Below are 21,137 nucleotides of genomic sequence, written 5' to 3' on the forward strand. Positions count from 1 at the left end.
GAAGGAAGAAATGAAGAACCCCAGGGTTAGTAGAAGGCAAGAAATCTTAAAAATTAGGGCAGAAATAAATGCAAAAGAAACTGAAGAGACCATAGCAAAAATCAACAAAGCTAAAAGCTGGTTTTTTGAAAAAATAAACAAAATTGACAAACCATTAGCAAGAATCATTAAGAAACAAAGGGAGAAGAACCAAATTAACAAAATTAGCAATGAAAATGGAGAGATCACAACAGACAACAATGAAATACAAAGGATCATAAGAGACTACTACCAGCAGCTCTATACCAATAAAATGGACAAGTTCTTAGAAAAGTATAACTTTCCAAAACTGAACCAGGAAGAAATAGAAGATCTTAACAGACCCATCACAAGCAAGGAAATCAAAACTGTAATCAGAAATCTTCCAGCAAACAAAAGCCCAGGACCACATGGCTTCACAGCTGAATTCTACCAAAAATTTAGAGAAGAGCTAACACCTATCTTACTCAAACTCTTCCAGAAAATTGCAGAAGAAGGTACACTTCCAAACTCATTCTGTGAGGCCACCATCACCCTAATTCCAAAACCAGACAAAGATGCCACAAAAAAAGAAAACTACAGGCCAGTATCACTGATGAACATAGATGCAAAAATCCGTAACAAAATTCTAGCAAACAGAATCCAACAACATATTAAAAAGATCATACACCATGACCAAGTGGGCTTTATCCCAGGAATGCAAGGATCCTTTAATATCCAGAAATCAATCAGTGTAATACACCACATTAACAAATTGAAAGATAAAAACCATATGATTATCTCAATAGATGCAGAGAAAGCCTTTGACAAAATTCAACACTCATTTATGATTAAAACTCTCCAAAAAGCAGGAATAGAAGGAACACACCTCAACATAATAAAAGCTATATATGACAAACCCACAACAAACATTACCCTCAATGGTGAAAAACTGAAAGCATTTCCCCTGAAATCAGGAACAAGACAAGGGTGCCCACTCTCACCACTACTATTCAACATAGTTTTGGCCACAGCAATCAGAGCAGAAAAAGAAGTAAAAGGAATCCAGATAGGAAAAGAAGAAGTGAAACTCTCACTGTTTGCAGATGACATGATCCTCTACATAGAAAACCCTAAAGACTCTACCAGAAAATTACTAGAGCTAATCAATGAATATAGTAAAGTTGCAGGATATAAAATTAACACACAGAAATCCCTTGCATTCCTATACACTAACAATGAGAAAACAGAAAGACAAACTAAGGAAACAATACTATTCACCATTGCAACAAAAAGAATAAAATACTTAGGAGTATATCTACCTAAAGAAACAAAAGACCTATACATAGAAAACTATAAAACACTGACGAAAGAAATCAAAGAGGACACAAACAGATGGATAAACATACCGTGTTCATGGATTGGAAGAATCAATATTGTCAAAATGGCTATACTACCCAAGGCAATCTATAGGTTCAATGCAATCCCTAAAAGCTACCAACGGTATTTTTCACAGAGCTAGAACAAATAATTTCACAATTTGTATGGAAATACCAAAAACAGTAATCTTGAGAAAGAAGAATGGAACTGGAGGAATCAACCTGCCTGACTTCAGGCTCTACTACAAAGCCACAGTCAAGAAGACAGTATGGTACTGGCACAAAGACAGAAATATAGATCAATGGAACAGAATAGAAAGCCCAGAGATAAATCCACGAACCTATGGACACCTTATCTTCGACAAAGGGGGCAAGGATATACAATGGAAAAAAGACAACCTCTTTAACAAGTGGTGCTGGGAAAACTGGTCAACCACTTGTAAAAGACTGAAGCTAGAACACTTTCTAACACCATACACAAAAATAAACTCAAAATGGATTAAAGATTTAAATGTAAGACCAGAAACTATAAAACTCCTAGAGGAGAACATAGGCAAAACACTCTCTGACATAAATCACAGCAGGATCCTCTATGACCCACCTCCCAGAATATTAGAAACAAAAGCAAAAATAAAGAAATGGGACCTAATGAAACTTAAAAGCTTTTGCACAACAAAGGAAACTATAAGCAAGGTGAAAAGACAGCCCTCAGATTGGGAGAAAATAATAGCAAACGAAGCAACAGACAAAGTATTAATCTCAAAAATATACAAGCAACTCCTGCAGCTCAATTCCAGGAAAATAAATGACCCAATCAAATAATGGGCCAAAGAACTAAACAGACATTTCTCCAAAGGAGACATACAGATGGCTAACAAACACATGAAAAGATGCTCAACATCACTCATTATCAGAGAAATGCAAATCAAAACCACAATGAGGTACCATTACACACCAGTCAGGATGGATGCTATCCAAAAGTCTACAAGCAATAAATGCTGAAGAGGGTGTGGAGAAAAGGGAACACTCTTGCACTGTTGGTGGGAATGCAAACTAGTACAGCCGCTATGGAGAACAGTGTGGAGATTCCTTAAAAAACTGGAAATAGAACTGCCATATGACCCAGCAATCCCACTTCTGGGCATACACACTGAGGAAACCAGATCTGAAAGAGACACGTGCACCCCAATGTTCATTGCAGCACTGTTTATAATAGCCAGGACATGGAAGCAACCTAGATGCCCATCAGCAGATGAATGGATAAGGAAGCTATGGTACATATACACCATGGAATATTACTCGGCCATTAAAAAGAATTCATTTGAATCAGTTCTAATGAGATGGATGAAACTGGAGCCCATTATACAGAATGAAGTAAGCCAGAAAGATAAAGAACATTACAGCATACTAACACATATATATGGAATTTAGAAAGATGGTAATGATAACCCTACATGCAAAACAGAAAAAGAGAAACAGATGTACAGAGCAGACTTTTGGACTCTCTGGGAAAAGGTGAGGGTGGGATGTTTTGGGAGAACAGCATCGAAACATGTATATTATCTATGGTGAAACAGATCACCAGCCCAGGTTCGGTGCATGAGACAAGTGCTCGGGCCTGGTGCACTGGGAAGACCCAGAGGCATCAGGTAGAGAGGGAGGTCGGAGGGGGGATGAGGATGGGGAATACATGTAACTCCATGGCTGAATAATGTCAATGTATGACAAAACCCACTACAATATTGTAAAGTAATTAGCCTCCAACTAATAAAAATAAATGAAAAAAGAAATAGGTTTCCTCTTCCAAGTAAAACACTTGAGTAACGCTGCTATCCAATGCTAGGCTAAGGGATATAATGGCGCCTTTTGTATACAGAAAGGCTAAGGCTCTCAAACTAGCTCAGCAGCTCCCAGAAATTGATCCCTGCTTAGTGCTGGCTGTAATCCAGGTCACAAGCAGAAGTCACAAGGTAGGTAACCTCCTTTGGGGCAGGAAATTCCACTTTATCAAACAACAATTTACAAGGGATAGTGGCAGACTGTTTAACCTGATTTTTCAACATGGAAAGTGTCACCCCAAGCAGGCCTCAAAAACTCTTACCTGTGCCCAGGGGCTGTGGCTCACATGGGTTCTCACCTGAAACCCTGACATTTCACCCCACCTCCCATGTTCCGCACCCCCGATAGAGCAGAGGGTTAGCACCTACCTGCGGAGGCGGGGGCGCTGGCACTGCCTTGGTCTGGGTCTTCCATCAGGGGCAGAGATCTGAGCAGTTCGCTGTGATGATGCCTGTGGGGTAAGCATATGGGCTCAGGGTGCATCCACGTGGCCTACAGTCCCCCCACACCACCCAGGGGGGCCTCTGATTTCAAGTCTCATTCTGCCTTTGTCCATTTAAGGTAGCTCATTCCACAAATATGTACTGAGGGCCTACTGTGTGCCAGGCCTTGTACCAGGTGATATATCTGCGTGCTCACAGACCACCCTATCCAAGACTGCCTTCTATGAGCCCCAGTTGAAAGAAGAAAACAAGCAGATTTCTACTCTTTAAAGTATTTTCTTTCAGTAGCTCACTTTTTATAAAAGCTGAATAGGGATTAAGGACTTGGGCTATTAGAATCAGACCTGAGTTCCGAGTACAAATTTTCAGTTGTAAAAAGCTGGGATAATATACCTAGTTTTTAGACTTCTGTGAAGGTAAGTAAGTTACCACACAGTAAGCAGGTAGAGAGTCCACTCGCAATGCAGGAGACCCAAATTTGATTCCTGGGTTGGGAAGATCCCCTGGAAAATTCCCTGGACAGAGGAGCCTGGCTGGCTACAGTCTACGGGGTCACAAAGAGTGGAACACAAGTGAGCGACTAACACTTTCAAGCGCTGGCACAGTGCATGGCCCATCGCTGCCTCTCAAAACAGAGGCTTGCTCGGATCATAAGCTAGCACTTTAGAACCTGACTGGGTGATGGCTCAGAGCCTGGTTTGGAGCTTGACTGCCTGGGTTGAATCCAGTCTCTCCCACGAGTCAGCAGTAGGACCCTGGGTGGGTGTTTCTGTCTCAGCACGTGCAAAATGAGGAATGATGACAGTGCCTGTCTCCCAAGCGTGGTTATGAAGATGAAAGGAGTAGATGTGCAAAGTCCACTGAGGGGTGTAGAGTGCAGAGCAAATCTCATTATATGATAGCAGTTTGGATGTGATTAGACTTACACCCATTTGGTAGGCCAGGTTCTTTTAGCAATCTCTCTTCTGAAAAATCAAGATACCTGTGCCTTCTTTTTAATCAAACACGGGTAAGCACTAAGTCTTGTGTCAATCTGATCTTCCGTCTCCCACCTACTATATTTTGCATTGACTGGAGCTGTGTTTGGGGAAAATTGCCTGGTGGGAGAAGCAGGTGTTTTCAGTAAGAGTGGCTGGGTTCAAGTGTAGGCTCTCCTGCTTGTACGCTGCTGGGTGAGTCATAAACACTCTCAGAGCCTCGCTGACCTCTGTTATTACGTCAGGAAAGTTAATGGTGGCCTTGTCTACACTGAGTATCACAAGACCATGAAAGAGCAAGGGCTTCTCCCTGTCTGGGGAAGAGGCTGATGCTCATTGTTAGGAGAAGGTGCAGTGTAGAAGTTAAGTTCTAGAATGAGACTGCCTGGGCTGGTATACTGGTTCCAAATAGTAGCGCTGGAATCTTCTTGGGTGTCTTAAGCAATCTGCCTCCACTTTCCTCATCTGTAGAATTGGGGACAATGACAGTATCCACCTCAGAGAGCTATGATGAGGCTGAATTAAAGAGCTTAGCACAGCCCATCCACAGAAAAGTGCCCAATCAACACGAGCTGTTATTAACAGCCTTACTCTCAGTCTTTCTCCCCACGCCCCCCCCCCCCCCCCCCCGATTGTGAACAGGAACTCATTTAATTTATCCGTATATTCTTGGTACCTAGGAAACTGCTTACCTAAAGTCAGCTGAATTCAGGAAAGATGGAAGGGAGATAAATAAATACATTTAATTCAGGTCCAAAGTCCTTCCTGATGGTCTCAGAGACTCACCTGAGTCTTCTTAGGGCCTTGCTGGACTCATCTGTGCTTCCATTATTGTCTTTTTAAAATATAAATTTGCAGTTTTTATTTTTTTATTTTACTTTTGTAGGCATATATTTTAATTGACATAAACAGTGTGGCATTATAGATCTCATTCCATGCAGTTTCTGTTTTTAAATTTTATTTTTAAAATATTTTCTTGGCCATGCCACATGGCATGTAGGATCTTAGTTCCCCAACCAGGGAGTGAATCTGCATTGGAAGCATGGAGTGTTGACCACTGGACCATCAGGAAAGTCCCTCCATTATTGTCTTACTGCTTCAGTTTTAGAAAGCGTCACCTCTTGAGGATTCACTCCCAGATTAGTCTGGAATTTCACATCAGATGGAAACAGGTTTGGGTGCCATCTTTACTTTCTCACTGTAGGACTTTGAATATGTTGTTGACTCTTTCAGAACCTGTTTCCTCATCTGTGAAATGGGGCCAAACTCATCTACTTCTGAGAGTTGCTGAGCTGCCTAGTTATTATGTTTGGCACACATAGTAGGTGATCAGTAAAAGCTGGTATTATCATTTTATTTTTACTGGCCTTGAAGCCCCTGGTTCAAGTTGACCCTACATTGAACTGTAGCTGGAACTCTGAACTCTGGTGTGCAAAAGGTTACTTTCAGTGCCAAATGCATCTTTCTCACAGACCTCCACTCTGCCTTTGTGGGGTGGGGGGTCATTGCTTCCTCTTGTTGCTTGCCTGAGGGGTACCCTGGTGTGTCCAGCCTTGGGCCTGATGACTGACCCTGAAGGCATATTCTTTGTGTCCTCAGCAGCCCCTGGTCTCCAGGTAAGCCTGATCAGAGGGTCACTATGGCAGAAACAGAGTCAGCCACGTGGTGTTCCCCACTGTAGATCACTGGTTTTTAAGATGGCCATATGTATGGCTTCAGAGTCCAACAGATTGGGGTTCCACCACTTGCTTATCTGTTGTGCAACTTAGTTAACTTAGCCTCTCTGAGCCTCAGTTTCCTCATCTGTAGGATGAGGACAACACAGGCTCACATTTGCCAAGGGGCACATGAGCTGCTGCTGCTGGACCACATCATACGGCATCATGACCAAGGCCTGCCTAGCATGGGGAAAGGGCAAGTGAAATAAGCTATCAAGTGCTCTAAAAGCATGAAAGCTGACCCAGCTTTTAAAAATGTAGAATAAAGATAAGCAACTTGAGAAGGAGAAAAACAGTCAATAAACCCTACAGTGGAGGAGCCAAGATGGCGGAGGAGTAGGACGGGGAGACCACTTTCTCTCCCACAAATTCATCAAAAGAATAACTGAATGCATAACAAACTTCACAAAACAACTTCTGATCGCTAGCTGAGGTCATCAGGCGCCCAGAAAAGCAGCCCATTGTCTTCGAAAGGAGGTAGGACAAAATATAAAGATAAAAAGTGAGACAAAAGAGCTGAGGACGGAGATCCGTCCCGGGAAGGGAGTCTTAGGCGGCATTGCTTGGGGTAGGGTCCGGGCCTGAGTGCCCTGAGGACAATCGGAGGGAGCTTCTGTGAGTTGCCAACTTGAACTGTGGGAGACCAAAAGAGAGAGAGAAAATTAACCGGCCGGAACACACTGCCGGCCGTTGGCAGAACAAAGGGACCGAGAAAGTCCAGAGAAGAGCTCGCAGGCTGCGGACCGGCCCAGCCCCGCCGGAGGCAGGAGGCAGGGGGTAGGGGAAGGTCGCGGCGAGACACAGGGCGCAGGCACCCGACCGGCGCGGGCGGGTACTGGGGCTGGGGACGCGGAGGGCAGAAGGCGCGCGCACCCGACTGGCGCCAGCGGAAACTGAGACTGGGTCCGCGGAAGGGAGGGAGCGCGCCACACCTGGGGAGAGTGCGCCCACCAAGCCCCTGGCTGCCTGGACCGCTCTGACGGGGAAGGCACAGAGAGCAGGCGCAGCTTTTCCTTCCGCGCTTTTGTGGAACACCGGAGGGCTGGAACCTCTCGCAGCGCAGGGCGCGCTCCATATAGAACAGCCGGGAGCCTGAGCAGCGCAGACGGAGAAAGCAGCGTCAGCCCCTCCCGGCAGCGCCAGCCCCGCCCCGCAGTGCCAGCCCCTCCCCGCAGAGCAACGGAACTAGCTACCTGAATAAGAGTCCACCTCCGCCCGCCTGTGTCAGGGCAGAAACGAGGCTCTGAAGAGACCGGCAAACAGAAGCCAAATAAACAAAGGGAACTGCTTCAGAAGGGACTGGTGCAACAGATTAAAATCCCTGTAGAAAACACGGACTACACCGGAAGGGCCCTATAGATATCAAGAAGTGTAAGCTGGAACGAGGAGCTATCTGAAACTGAGCCGAACCCACACTGACCGCAAAAGCTCCAGAGAAATTCCTAGATATATTTTTACTTTTCTTGTTTTTTTTTCCTAAGTAAGGAAGAAAAAAAAAATTTTTTTTTCTTTTTTTATTTTTTCTTTTTTATTTTTTCTCTTTTATTTTCCTTTAAAATTCCCTAGTACTCCCCCATTACTCCTTCACTTTCATTTTCATAGATTTTTATGATTTTTTTTAATTAGGAAAAAAAAATTTTTTTTCTCTTTCTTTTTTTTCTTTCCTTTTTCTCTTCTTTTTTCTATTTTTCTTTTTCTCTTATTTCTTTTAAAGTCCTCTAGTACTCCTCTACTACTCCTTAATTTTCATTTTCAATACACTATAACCTTACAAAAAAAAAAAAAAAAAAAAAAAGGAAGAGAAGCCCTATTTTTAAAGCGAAGATTATTCTCTCCCAATCTTGACTCTCTGTTTTCTACCTCAGGACACCTCTATTTCCTCCTTTCCCCTTCTCTTCCCAATCCAATTCTGTGAATCTTTGTAGGTGTCTGAGATACAGAGAACACTCTGGGAACAGACAGCTGCGTAGATCTGTCTCTCTCCTCTTGAGTCCCCCTTTTTCTCCTCCTGCTCATCTCTATCTCCCTCCTCCCTTTTCTCCTCTTCATGTAACTCTGTGAACCTCTCTGGGTGTCCCTAACGGGGGAGAATCTTTTCGCCATTAACCTAGAAGTTTTATTATCAGTGCTGTATAGTTGGAGAAGTCCTGAGACTACAGGAAGAATAAAACTGAAATCCAGAGGCAGGAAATTTAAGCCCCAAACCTAAGAACACCAGAAAACTCCTGACTACATGGAACTTTAAGTAATAAGTGACCATCCAAAAGCCTCCATACCTACACTGAAACCAACCACCACCCAAGAGCCAGTAAGTTTCAGAGCAAGACATACCACGCAAATTCTCCAGCAACGCAGGAACATAGCCCTGAACGTCAACATACAGGCTGCCCAAGGTCACACCTAACACATAGACCCATCTCAAAACTCATTACTGGGGACTCCATTGCACTGCAGAGAGAAGAAATCCAGTTCCACGCACCAGAACACTGACACAAGCTTCCCTAACCAGGAAACCTTGACAAGCCAATCGTCTAACCCCACCCACTGGATAAATCCTCCACAATAAAAAGGAACCACAGACCTCCAGAATACAGAAAGCCCACTCCAGACACAGCAATCTAAACAAGATGAAAAGGCAAAGAAATACCCAACAGGCAAAGGAACATGAAAAATGCCCACCAAGTCAAACAAAAGAGGAGGAGATAGGGAATCTACCTGAAAAAGAATTTAGAATAATGATAATAAAAATGATCCAAAATCTTGAAAACAAAATGGAGTTACAGATAAATAGCCTGGAGACAAAGATTGAAAAGATACAAGAAATGTTTAATAAAGACCTAGAAGAAATAAAAAAGAGTCAATTAAAAATGAACAATGCAATAAATGATCAAAAACACTTTGGAGGGAACCAAGAGTAGAATAATGGAGGCAGAAGATAGGATAAGTGAGGTAGAAGATAAAATGGTGGAAATAAATGAAGCAGAGAGGAAAAAAGAAAAAAGGATCAAAAGAAATGAGGACAACCTCAGGGACCTCTGGGACAATGTGAAACGCCCCCAACATTCGAATCATAGGAGTCCCAGAAGAAGAAGACCAAAAGAAAGGCCATGAGAAAATACTCGAGGAGATAATAGCTGAAAACTTCCCTAAAATGGGGAAGGAAATAGCCACCCAAGTCCAAGAAACCCAGAGAGTCCCAAACAGGATTAACCCAAGGCAAAACACCCCAAGACACATATTAATCAAATTAACAAAGATCAAACACAAAGAACAAATATTAAAAGCAGCAAGGGAGAAACAACAAATAACACACAAAGGGAGTCCCATAAGGATAACAGCTGATCTATCAATAGAAACCCTCCAGGCCAGAAGGGAATGGCAGGACGTTCTGAAAGTAATGAAAGAGAATAACCTACAACCTAGATTACTGTATCCAGCAAGGATCTCATTCAGATATGAAGGAGAATTCAAAAACTTTACAGATAAGCAAAAGCTGAGAGAATTCAGCACCACCAAACCAGCTCTTCAACAAATGCTAAAGGATCTTCTCTAGACAGGAAATGCAGAAAGGTTGTATAAACGTGAACCCAAAACAACAAAGTAAATGGCAACAGGACCACACCTATCAATAATTACCTTAAATGTAAATGGGTTGAATGCCCCGACCAAAAGAAAAAGATTGGCTGAATGGATACAAAAACAAGACCCCTATATATGCTGTCTACAAGAGACCCACCTCAAAACAAGAGACACATACAGACTAAAAGTGAAGGGCTGGAAAAAAATATTTCATGCAAGCAGAGACCAAAAGAAAGCAGGAGTCGCAATACTCATATCAGATAAAAGAGACTTTCAAATAAAGACTGTGAAAAGAGACAAAGAAGGACACTACATAATGATCAAAGGATCAATCCAAGAAGAAGATATAACAATTATAAATATATATGCAGCCAACATAGGAGCACCACAATATATACGGCAAACACTAACGAGTATGAAAGAGGAAATTAATAGTAACACAATAATAGTGGGAGACTTTAATACCCCACTCACAACTATGGATAGATCAACTAAACAGAAAATTAACAAGGAAGCACAAACTTTAAATGACACAATGGACCAGCTAGACCTAATTGATATCTATAGGACATTTCACCCCAAAACAATCAACTTCACCTTTTTCTCAAGTGCACACAGAACCTTCTCCAGAATAGATCACATCCTGGGCCATAAATCTGGTCTTGGAAAATTCAAAAAAATTGAAATCATTCCAGTCATCTTTTCTGACCAAAGTGCAGTAAGATTAGATCTCAATTACAGGAAAAAAATTGTTAAAAATTCAAACACATGGAGGCTAAATAACACGCTTCTGAATAACCAACAAATCATAGAAGAAATCAAAAAAGAAGTCAAAATATGTATAGAAACGAATGAAAATGAAAACACAACAACCCAAAACCTATGGGACACTGTAAAAGCAGTGCTAAGGGGAAGGTTCATAGCATTACAGGCTTACATCAAGAAACAAGAAAAAAGCCAAATAAATAACATAACTCTACACCTAAAGCAATTAGAGAAGGAAGAAATGAAGAACCCCAGGGTTAGCAGAAGGAAGGAAATCTTAAAAATTAAGGCAGAAATAAATGCAATAGAAACTAAAGAGACCATAGCAAAAATCAACAAAGCTAAAGCTGGTTTTTTGAAAAAATAAACAAAATTGACAAACCATTAGTAAGACTCATTAAGAAACAAAGAGAGAAGAACCAAATTAGCAAAATTAGAAATGAAAATGGAGAGATGACAACAGACAACACTGAAATACAAAGGATCATAAGAGACTACTACCAGCAGCTCTATGCCAATAAAATGGACAACTTGGATGAAATGGACAAATTCTTAGAAAAGTATAACTTTCCAAAACTGAACCAGGAAGAAATAGAAGATCTTAACAGACCCATCACAGGCAAGGAAATCGAAACTGTAATCAAAAATCTTCCAGCAAACAAAAGCCCAGGACCAGATGGCTTCACAGCTGAATTCTACCAAAAATTTAGAGAAGAGCTAACACCTATCTTACTCAAACTCTTCCAGAAAATTGCAGAAGAAGGTACACTTCCAAACTCATTCTGTGAGGCCACCATCACCCTAATTCCAAAACCAGACAAAGATGCCACAAAAAAAGAAAACTACAGGCCAATATCACTAATGAACATAGATGCAAAAATCCTTAACAAAATTCTGGCAAACAGAATCCAACAACATATTAAAAAAATCATACACCACGACCAAGTGGGCTCTATCCCAGGAATGCAAGGATTCTTCAATATCCGCAAATCAATCAATGTAATACACCACATTAACAAATTGAAAGATAAAAACCATATGATTATCTCAATAGATGCAGAGAAAGCCTTTGACAAAATTCAACACTCATTTATGATTAAAACTCTCCAAAAAGCAGGAATAGAAGGAACAGACCTCAACATAATAAAAGCTATATATGACAAACCCACAGCAAGCATCACCCTCAATGGTGAAAAATTGAAAGCATTTCCCCTGAAATCAGGAACAAGACAAGGGTGCCCACTCTCACCACTACTATTCAACATAGTGTTGGAAGTTTTGGCCACAGCAATCAGAGCAGAAAAAGAAGTAAAAGGAATCCAGATAGGAAAAGAAGAAGTGAAACTCTCACTGTTTGCAGATGACATGATCCTCTACATAGAAAACCCTAAAGACTCTACCAGAAAATTACTAGAGCTAATCAATGAATATAGTAAAGTTGCAGGATATAAAATTAACACACAGAAATCCCTTGCATTCCTATATACTAACAATGAAAAAACAGAAAGAGAAATTAAGGAAACAATACCATTCACCATTGCAACAAAAAGAATAAAATACTTAGGAGTATATCTACCTAAAGAAACAAAAGACCTATACATAGAAAACTATAAAACACTGATGAAAGAAATCAAAGAGGACACAAACAGATGGATAAACATACCGTGTTCATGGATTGGAAGAATTAATATTGTCAAAATGGCTATTCTACCCAAAGCAGTCTATATAGATTCAATGCAATCCCTATCAAGCTACCAATGGTAGTTTTCACAGAATTAGACCAAAGAATTTCACAATTTGTATGGAAATACCAAAAACCTCGAATAGCCAAAGTAATCTTGAGAAAGAAGAATGGAACTGGAGGAATCAACCTGCCTGACTTCAGGCTCTACTACAAAGCCACAGTCAAGAAGACAGTATGGTACTGGCACAAAGACAGAAATATAGATCAATGGAACAGAATAGAAAGCCCAGAGATAAATCCACGAACCTATGGACACCTTATCTTCGACAAAGGAGGCAAGGATATACAATGGAAAAAAGACAACCTCTTTAACAAGTGGTGCTGGGAAAACTGGTCAACCACTTGTAAAAGAATGAAACTAGAACACTTTCTAACACCATACACAAAAATAAACTCAAAATGGATTAAAGGTCTAAATGTAAGACCAGAAACTATAAAACTCCCAGAGGAGAACATAGGCACAACACTCTCCGACATAAATCACAGCAAGATCCTCTATGACCCACCTCCCAGAATATTGGAAATAAAAGCAAAACTAAACAAATGGGACCTAATGAAACTTAAAAGCTTTTGCACTACAAAGGAAACTATAAGTAAGGTGAAAAGACAGCCCTCAGATTGGGAGAAAATAATAGCAAATGAAGAAACAGACAAAGGATTAATCTCAAAAATATACAAGCAACTCCTGAAGCTCAATTCCATAAAAATAAATGACCCAATCAAAAAATGGGCCAAAGAACTAAATAGACATTTCTCCAAAGAAGACATACAGATGGCTAACAAACACATGAAAAGATGCTCAACATCACTCATTATTAGAGAAATGCAAATCAAAACCACAGTGAGGTACCATTACACGCCAGTCAGGATGGCTGCTATCCAAAAGTCTACAAGCAATAAATGCTGGAGAGGGTGTGGAGAAAAGGGAACCCTCTTACACTGTTGGTGGGAATGCAAACTAGTACAGCCGCTATGGAAAACAGTGTGGAGATTCCTTAAAAAACTGGAAATAGAACTGCCATATGACCCAGCAATCCCACTTCTGGGCATACACACTGAGGAAACCAGATCTGAAAGAGACACGTGCACCCCAATGTTCATTGCAGCACTGTTTATAATAGCCAGGACATGGAAGCAACCTAGATGCCCATCAGCAGATGAATGGATAAGGAAGCTGTGGTACATATACACCATGGAATATTACTCAGCCATTAAAAAGAATTCATTTGAATCAGTTCTAATGAGATGGATGAAGCTGGAGCCCCTTATACAGAGTGAAGTAAGCCAGAAAGACAAAGAACATTACAGCATACTAACACATATATATGGAATTTAGAAAGATGGTAACAATAACCCTATATGCAAAACAGAAAAAGAGACACAGAAATACAGAACAGACTTTTGAACTCTGTGGGAGAAGGCGAGGGTGGGATGTTTCGAGAGGAATCGGGTGGAGAGGGAGGTGGGAGCGGGGATTGGGATGGGGAAGACATGTAAATCCATGGCTGATTCATATCAATGTATGACAAAACCCACTGAAATGTTGTGAAGTAATTAGCCTCCAACTAATAAAAAAATTAAAAAAAAAAGAAGCAATAAGAACTGATTGAACAGTAAGAGCTGATTAAACATTTCAGCTTCTCAAAAAAAAAAAAAAAAAAAGAAACCCTACAGTGAACTGACTTCATGGTGATGTATGTCACCGTCGCCATGATGTAGATTCCCTGTTGACTCCACCAAGTAAGTGTTAGTCGCTCAGTTGTGTCTGACGCTTTGCGACCCCATGGACTGTAGCTCACCAGGCTCCTCTGTCCATGGGACTTATCAGGCAAGAATACTGGAGTGGGTAGCCATTTCCTTCTCCAGGGGATCTTCCCAACCCATGAACTGAACCCGGGTCTGATGCATTGCAAACAGAGTCTTTACCATCTGAACTACCAAGAGGATACTAAATGGAGCAAAAGGGTGTGAGCATTCTAGGGCATTGTACCATGCTTCTAGAATCACCTTACTTTACAATTTCAACCAGAGTTTCACACTTAAAAAATGTTTTTGATAATCTTAGGAAAACATTAGTAATTAAACAAAATTTCTAATGAAGGCCACTCCAAATACTGAAAAGACTCTTAACTGGTTGATAAAACAGTGCTGCCTTTATCAGTGGATTCTCAACCTTGGCTGCACAAAATAAATCATTTGTGAACCTTTAAAATATCCATGCCTAGACCCTGCCTATTACCCTAGAAAAATCATAAGCTTGGGTAGGAGAGGTTGAGCATTTAAAAAAAGCGTCCCAGGTGAGTCCTACAGCCAGGATTGGGACCACTGGTTTGGATTGATCCCGGTATTAATCATAAAACATGATTCACACACTTGGTGACTGAGACTGTGGGCCTCAACCCTGGCCACACATTAGAATCACTAGGGAGTTCTTAACAATCCTGATACCCTATCCCAGACCAATGACATCCCAGTCTCTGGGGTAAGACTCAGGCTTCTGTGTTTTTGAAAGCTCTCTTGGTGATTCGGTGTGCAGCCAGGGCTGAGAAGCATCTGTCTAAAGGATACAGTAAAAGGAGAAAAAGAATGCATCCTGTAAATCTTAGGCCTGCATTTTGTAGCAGGATATTAATATGTGGTACTGTGGTCAAATCCTATTTATCCATGAATGGCTTATCTGTTATGAGAATAAACTATGGGCCAGTTAGGGATGCAGGGAAGGTATTCCTTATCAACAGAAGTGGAATTGCAGGCAGATTCTTTACCAACTAAGCTATCAGGGAAGCCCCTAACATTATTAAACACCTATTATAAACCAGGTGGGCACTTCCCTGGTAGCTAAGCTGGTAGAGTCCGCCTGCAATTCAGGAGACCTGGGTTTGATCTCTGGGTTAGGACAATCCCCTGCAGAAGGGCATGGCAACCCACTCCAGTATTCTTGCTTAGCAAATCTCCATGGACAGATGAGCCTGGTGGGCTATGGTCCATAGGGTCACAAAGTGTCGGACAGGACTGAGTGACTAAGCACAGCACATAAGCCAGGTGTTTTCCTGCATCACCTCATTTAATGTACACAGTATCCCAGTGAAGTAGATGATGTCATCCCTATCTTACTAGTTGAAGAGAGAGCCTGTCTCACTTACCTCAAGTCACTTCACTAGTAATTTGGCTCAAAGATCTGGGCCTGAGGCCACAGCGCCTCTCATAGGGTGGAGGAGGACAGTGTCTCTTTGTTTCTGACTACACACTAAAGTTAAATGATTTGTTGGATCATCTGATTTGTTTCTACTCCCCTCTGTTAGCCTAGATAAAGGAGAGTTGACTACATTGTTTATTCTAAAAGGATGATCTAGGTGTAAATTTATTCCTTATGTTAAAAAAAAGAGCATAGATCTAACAATTATTTCATATTTGCTCTCCTTCAATTTGGCAACAGATATTGAAGAAGCACTGTAACTGAATACTTCTAGCTGGTTCTTTCTCCAGCAAAGGGTATGTAATAAGAACAGGATATGGAAACTAAATGTTTACCTTTTTTTCTTCTAAAGGTAAACATTTTTTCCCCCAAGTGACTTTCAAGAGAAGTAAAAAGTAAAAACCAAATTATGGGCAGGCCTGCCAATTATTCAACCTGGCCCCTTGTGTCTATTCGCTGACAAGTCTAGTGCTTCCTTATGAATAAAAGACACAGCCCACAGTCTGTAGTCTCTTCCAGCCGAGCTGGCTGTCGTCAGTGACAGGCAGGCCCGCCTCACAGTCCCCTCTGACAGGCAGGACAGGTGGGGTTTCCTGCTTCCCTAGCAAACTCCCAGGAAGGTTTCCCAGACACAAGTCAGGTACTGACTGTCCTCATATACAGGGCCTGCTGGGGCTTTCAAACAGCTCCATTACTTATGCTGAACACTAACAGCAATTCTAAAAGAAAAAAAAATCCTGTGTAACTATCTCTAGATTCATAGCTCTTTTTAAAGTCCAGATTTAGAGAACCCAGAATTTGTACAATTAGAAAAGATGGCCCATTATGTAGATACAGTTTTCAACCTAGTGGATGATGACAATAATACAAGGTCTCATTTACCGTGTATGCTTCTGTGGTTCTGGGTCAGAAAAATGATTTACATTTTTGTGATCCTTGTTAGGTTATACTGTCCCCATTCTGCATGTGAGAAATGTGTCCTGGAGAAGTTATCATGTGTCTAATGTCACACAGCTACTGAGTGGGAGCCCTGGACCCTGGATGCTTCAGCCTTCTGAATTGAGACTGGGGTTTTCCACAAACAGTACCCTGAAGGGTAGTGGTTTGTGATTTGTTTACTCAGGGCCTCTCTGAGAAGGTGAACCTGTCGGTCTCTGTTGCTCTAAGGATAAACACTTGCATGACCTGGGTTCGAAGATCTGGCTGAAGCCCCACTCAACCCTCCATCTGTGCCTCCCACCCTGCGGGCTCTGCGGACACAATCGTGGCCCTTGCCCATCCCACGAGCGCATGCCCACTGTTACCTCAGCACCTTGATTGTCTCCATCCACTGCGCCTGCTCGCTCTCCCAGGAGTCCACCCGGATCCAGTCAGACGTCTGCAGGGCCAGCCGGGCCATGGCCACACGGTGCCGGGCAGCCACAAGGTCTTTCTTCCCATAGTTGTCATTGACAGGAGAGATGATACCCCCGATCACCTGGTACCTGCCTAGGCAGGGGAGAGCAGAGGTGTTGCTGGTACAGGGGCTTGCCACCTGGCCGCTGGAATTCAGGCAGGCACTAAAAATCTCGGGGCCTCATCCTGAGTTGGAACAAACACTGGAATTCTCTGCTGGGCAGGTTAGCTCCCTTGGGTCAGGTCAAGGTGCTACCTTAGGCATCATGTGCCTCTTCTCCAGAGTCTTCTATGCCCTGGAGTAGCTGAGAGGGGGCTGGGAGGGTCTGGCTGAGGCAAGGCTCCCAGGTGGCACTGTGGACACTTAGGGTCAGAACACATTGGGGGAATACAATGACTCCCCCTGTGTGGGCCTCTTCTAATCACGTATGGGAAAACAGCTACACAGGGCTGCTTAGCTCAAATAGGAGATTCTGTGGATCAAAGACAAAGGAATGACATGTCCCCTGGACCAGGTGGGTGGGTGGGGGGATGCAAACTGACTGCACAGGGCCACCACTGGCTTTGGAGGACTGTGCTGCTAAGGGAGGGAAGACCTACCTTGGCAATGACGTGGGCCATCTATGAACAATGCTGTGTGGCTCGGCGACAGAACAGGGCAGCCCAGGTTTAGAGCTGCAGTGAACTGTAGAAGCTATAGGGAACCGTCATGGAAAGAGCATGAATGGGGCTCAGAGAGACTCTGAACAGGACTCAGGTGGGAGCTCTAGTTCCATCACTCGCTAGGAAGCCTTAGGCAAGTTACCAAGATATTTGAAAGAATAAAATGCTGAGTCAATTGAGCTTCAGTTTTCCTTTCTGTAAAATGGGATAATACCTGCTTGGCAGCATCTTGTGGGAAGGATGAAATGTAATATCTATGAGGGGAGTTAATATTTTAACTTAGTACATGATATGTTAAAAATTGTATTATAAGATTTAAACGTGCACGTAAAAGAGCATGAAAAAATACAGTTTTACAAAGAGTTATAACAGCCATTAAAAAGAATTCATTTGAATCAGTTCTAATGAGATGGATGAAACTGGAGCCCATTATACAGAGTGAAGTAAGCCAGAAAGATAAAGACCAATACAGTATACTAATGCATATATATGGAATTTAGAAAGATGGTAATGATAACCCTATATGCAAAACAGAAAAAGAGACACAGATGTACAGAACAGACTTTTGGACTCTGTGGGAGAAGGCGAGGGTGGGTTGTTTTGAGAGAACAGCATCGAAACATGTATATTATCTAGGGTGAAACAGATCACCAGCCCAGGCTGGATGCATGAGACAAGTGCTCAGGCCTGGTGCACTGGGAAGACCCAGAGGGATCGGGTAGAGAGGGAGGTGGGAGGGGGGATCGGGATGGGAAATACATGCAAATCCATGGCTGATTCATGTCAATGTATGACAAAAACCACTACAATATTGTAAAGTAATTGGCCTCCAACTAATAAAAATAAATGAAAAAAAAAAAAGTACATCCTGTTCTAATCCTCACCCAGGTTAAGATATGGAAGTCCCTTATCACCACCCCCACACTCTGATGAAAGCTAATCACTATTCTCACTTTTCTCCCTGGGCACACAAGCACCCGATACGAAGAGCTGACTCACTGGAAAAGCCCCTGATGCTGGGAAAGACTGAGGGCAGGAGGAGAAGGGATGACAGAGAATGAAATGGTAGGATGGTGTCATCGACTCAATGGACATGAGTTTAAGCAAACTCTGGGAGATGGTGAAGGACAGGGAAAACCAGCATGCTGCAGTCCACGGGGTCACAGAGTCGGACACAACTGAGCGACTCAACAAGAACAACAACAATTCTCACTTTTTCATAGTTCTCTTGCTTTCCTTTATAACTTTATCATGTATTTTTGCAACCTGAAAAAACAAAGATTTTTGCCTGCTTTTGAAACTTTAAAAAAAAATGGAATCATACTGAATTGTTCTTTCAATAAGCCTTTTTCATTTTGTTAATAAAATTCATGTAGTCCAACCAGTTTTATTGCTACATAATACTCTATTGCATGATTATATACCAAATAATTGATCTATCTTATTGTTGACAGAGTTCATTTGATTCTGGCTTTAGACAATTACCAACAATGCTGCTATGAAAATGCTTGCACAAGTCTCCCTGTGTGCACAAGCATATATTTCTTAGGATATGTACCCTTCCTAAGAGTGAAACTGCTAAACCATTGGGTAGATGTATTTGCAGCTTTACTAGATAATGCCAAACAATCTTCTAAAGCAGTTATAGATATTTACTCTCCAATCAGCAGTGTATGAGCGTTTCATTTGCTCCACACCATCGAGCAAATAACCATACAGGGTTATTGTCAGGATTTTCCCATCTGATGGATGTATAGTTATGGCTCATTGTGATTTTAATGTTCCTTTTTCTGCTTACCAATGAGCCTGAGCATTTATTCTTATATACTATTAAGCATTCAAGCTTAATTTTTTGTGAAGTGCCTGTTTAAATCTTTTGCCTTTATTTCAGGTTTCTGCCTTTTTATCATTGATTTGTAAAGTTCTTCAACTATTTCAAATATTGGCCTTTTGTTGGCTGGTTATACATGTCCTAAATAACTTCTCTCACTTGTCTTATCGTTCTCTTTGTGGGATCCTTTGAAAACCAATGTCCTGAATTTTTACATAGTTGGGTTGTTAGGTTTTTTTCCTTTATGGCTAGTGCATTTTGTGTTATAAAGGTATTTTCCTGTATTATCTCATAAAGTGTTATAGTTTTGTTTTTCACATTGGTGTCTTTGCGCATGACGGGTGTCCTATTAGAAGTATTTTCCATTTGGATAGTCAATGACTCCAGCATCACTTACCAAAAAGACCCTCCACCCCCCTGCTGTGCAGTGACACCACGTGGGATTCCTGGTGTCCATCTGTGTACCAGCTGCTTTCTCCGCTCTGTTATGTTCTGTGGTTCTATTTACTATTTACTGTCCCTAGACAACGTCACACTGCCTTGTTTAATAGAGCTTCAGTACACTTCTTAATGTGATTAAGTAAATCTTCCTAACTTGTTCTTCTTCTAGAGTATTTCAGCAATTCTTGACTCTGCACTTTCCACATAAATTTTAGACAGCATTTGTTAAGTTCCACAAAGATGAAACAGCCCCCAAAACCTGCTGAAATTTGATAGGAATTGGATCAAATCTATAATTCAACTTAGGGAGAAATGACCTTTTTATAATATTGAGCCTTCTATTACATGAGCATGGCATATCTTTCCATTTGTTTAGGTCTTCCTAAATATTTCTAAACAAAGTCTTACAATTTTTCTTGTACAGCACTTAACATATCTTTTGTAAGATTTATTTCTAGATTCTTGATATTTTTTGATGCTACTATAAATGATACTTCTAAAATACTTTTTCTCCTTGTTGATATGCAGAAATATAACTGATTTAGATATCTTGAATGTGTATCTGGTACGCGTGCAAAACTCTCTCATTAATTCTAATAGTTTACCTTCAGAGTCTTAATCTTCTATGTCCAAAATACCAAGAATTTTACTGTTTCATTTTCAATTCTTTAACACTTTATTTTTCTTGTTGCATTAAGACCTCTAGTATTATGCTGAATAGAAATGGTATTAGCAGGTATCCTGTATTATGCCCACTACCAGAGGAAAAAGTTCCAAGCTTTGTTATTACATATGATGTTTGCTATAAGTTTTCTGTGGATATCCTTTTTCACGTGTGGCAGAGAACATACCATATGTTCATTAGGACCCACTTTTATTTTTCCTCTTTCAGGGCTTATAGGAAGCTAATATTTCTGTTTCTCTTGAAATTAGGTTGGGTTTTTGTGATTTGACTGAGTTATAGTCCCTGGTGGCTCAGCTGGTAAAGAATCTGTCTGCAATGCAGGAGATGCAGGAGAGTGGGTTTGATCTCTAGGTAGGGAAGATCCCCTAGAGGAGGGCATGGCAGCCCACTTAAGTATTCTTGCCTGGAGAATCCCATGGACAGAGGAGCCTGGTGGGCTATACTCCAAAGGGTCGCAGAATTGGAGATAACTGAAGCGACTGACT

General features: G+C 41.5%; 1 protein-coding gene across 2 annotated transcripts in view; it reads right to left on the reverse strand.

Moving 5' to 3' along the window:
• Nucleotides 1-21,137, reverse strand: part of NMNAT3 (nicotinamide nucleotide adenylyltransferase 3) — a 134,841-nt gene that overhangs the window by 12,183 nt on the left and 101,521 nt on the right. For both annotated transcript variants that reach the window (XM_061167707.1, XM_061167708.1), the window contains exons 3-4: nucleotides 16,942-17,125; nucleotides 3,584-3,666 (exon numbers count right to left, since the gene is read on the reverse strand). In XM_061167707.1, the coding sequence (XP_061023690.1) occupies nucleotides 3,584-3,666; nucleotides 16,942-17,125 (267 nt within the window). The remainder of the gene's footprint in view (nucleotides 1-3,583; nucleotides 3,667-16,941; nucleotides 17,126-21,137) is intronic.

The sequence above is a fragment of the Dama dama genome, chromosome 19, assembly GCF_033118175.1.
Source record: "Dama dama isolate Ldn47 chromosome 19, ASM3311817v1, whole genome shotgun sequence".
NCBI lineage: Eukaryota > Metazoa > Chordata > Mammalia > Artiodactyla > Cervidae > Dama > Dama dama.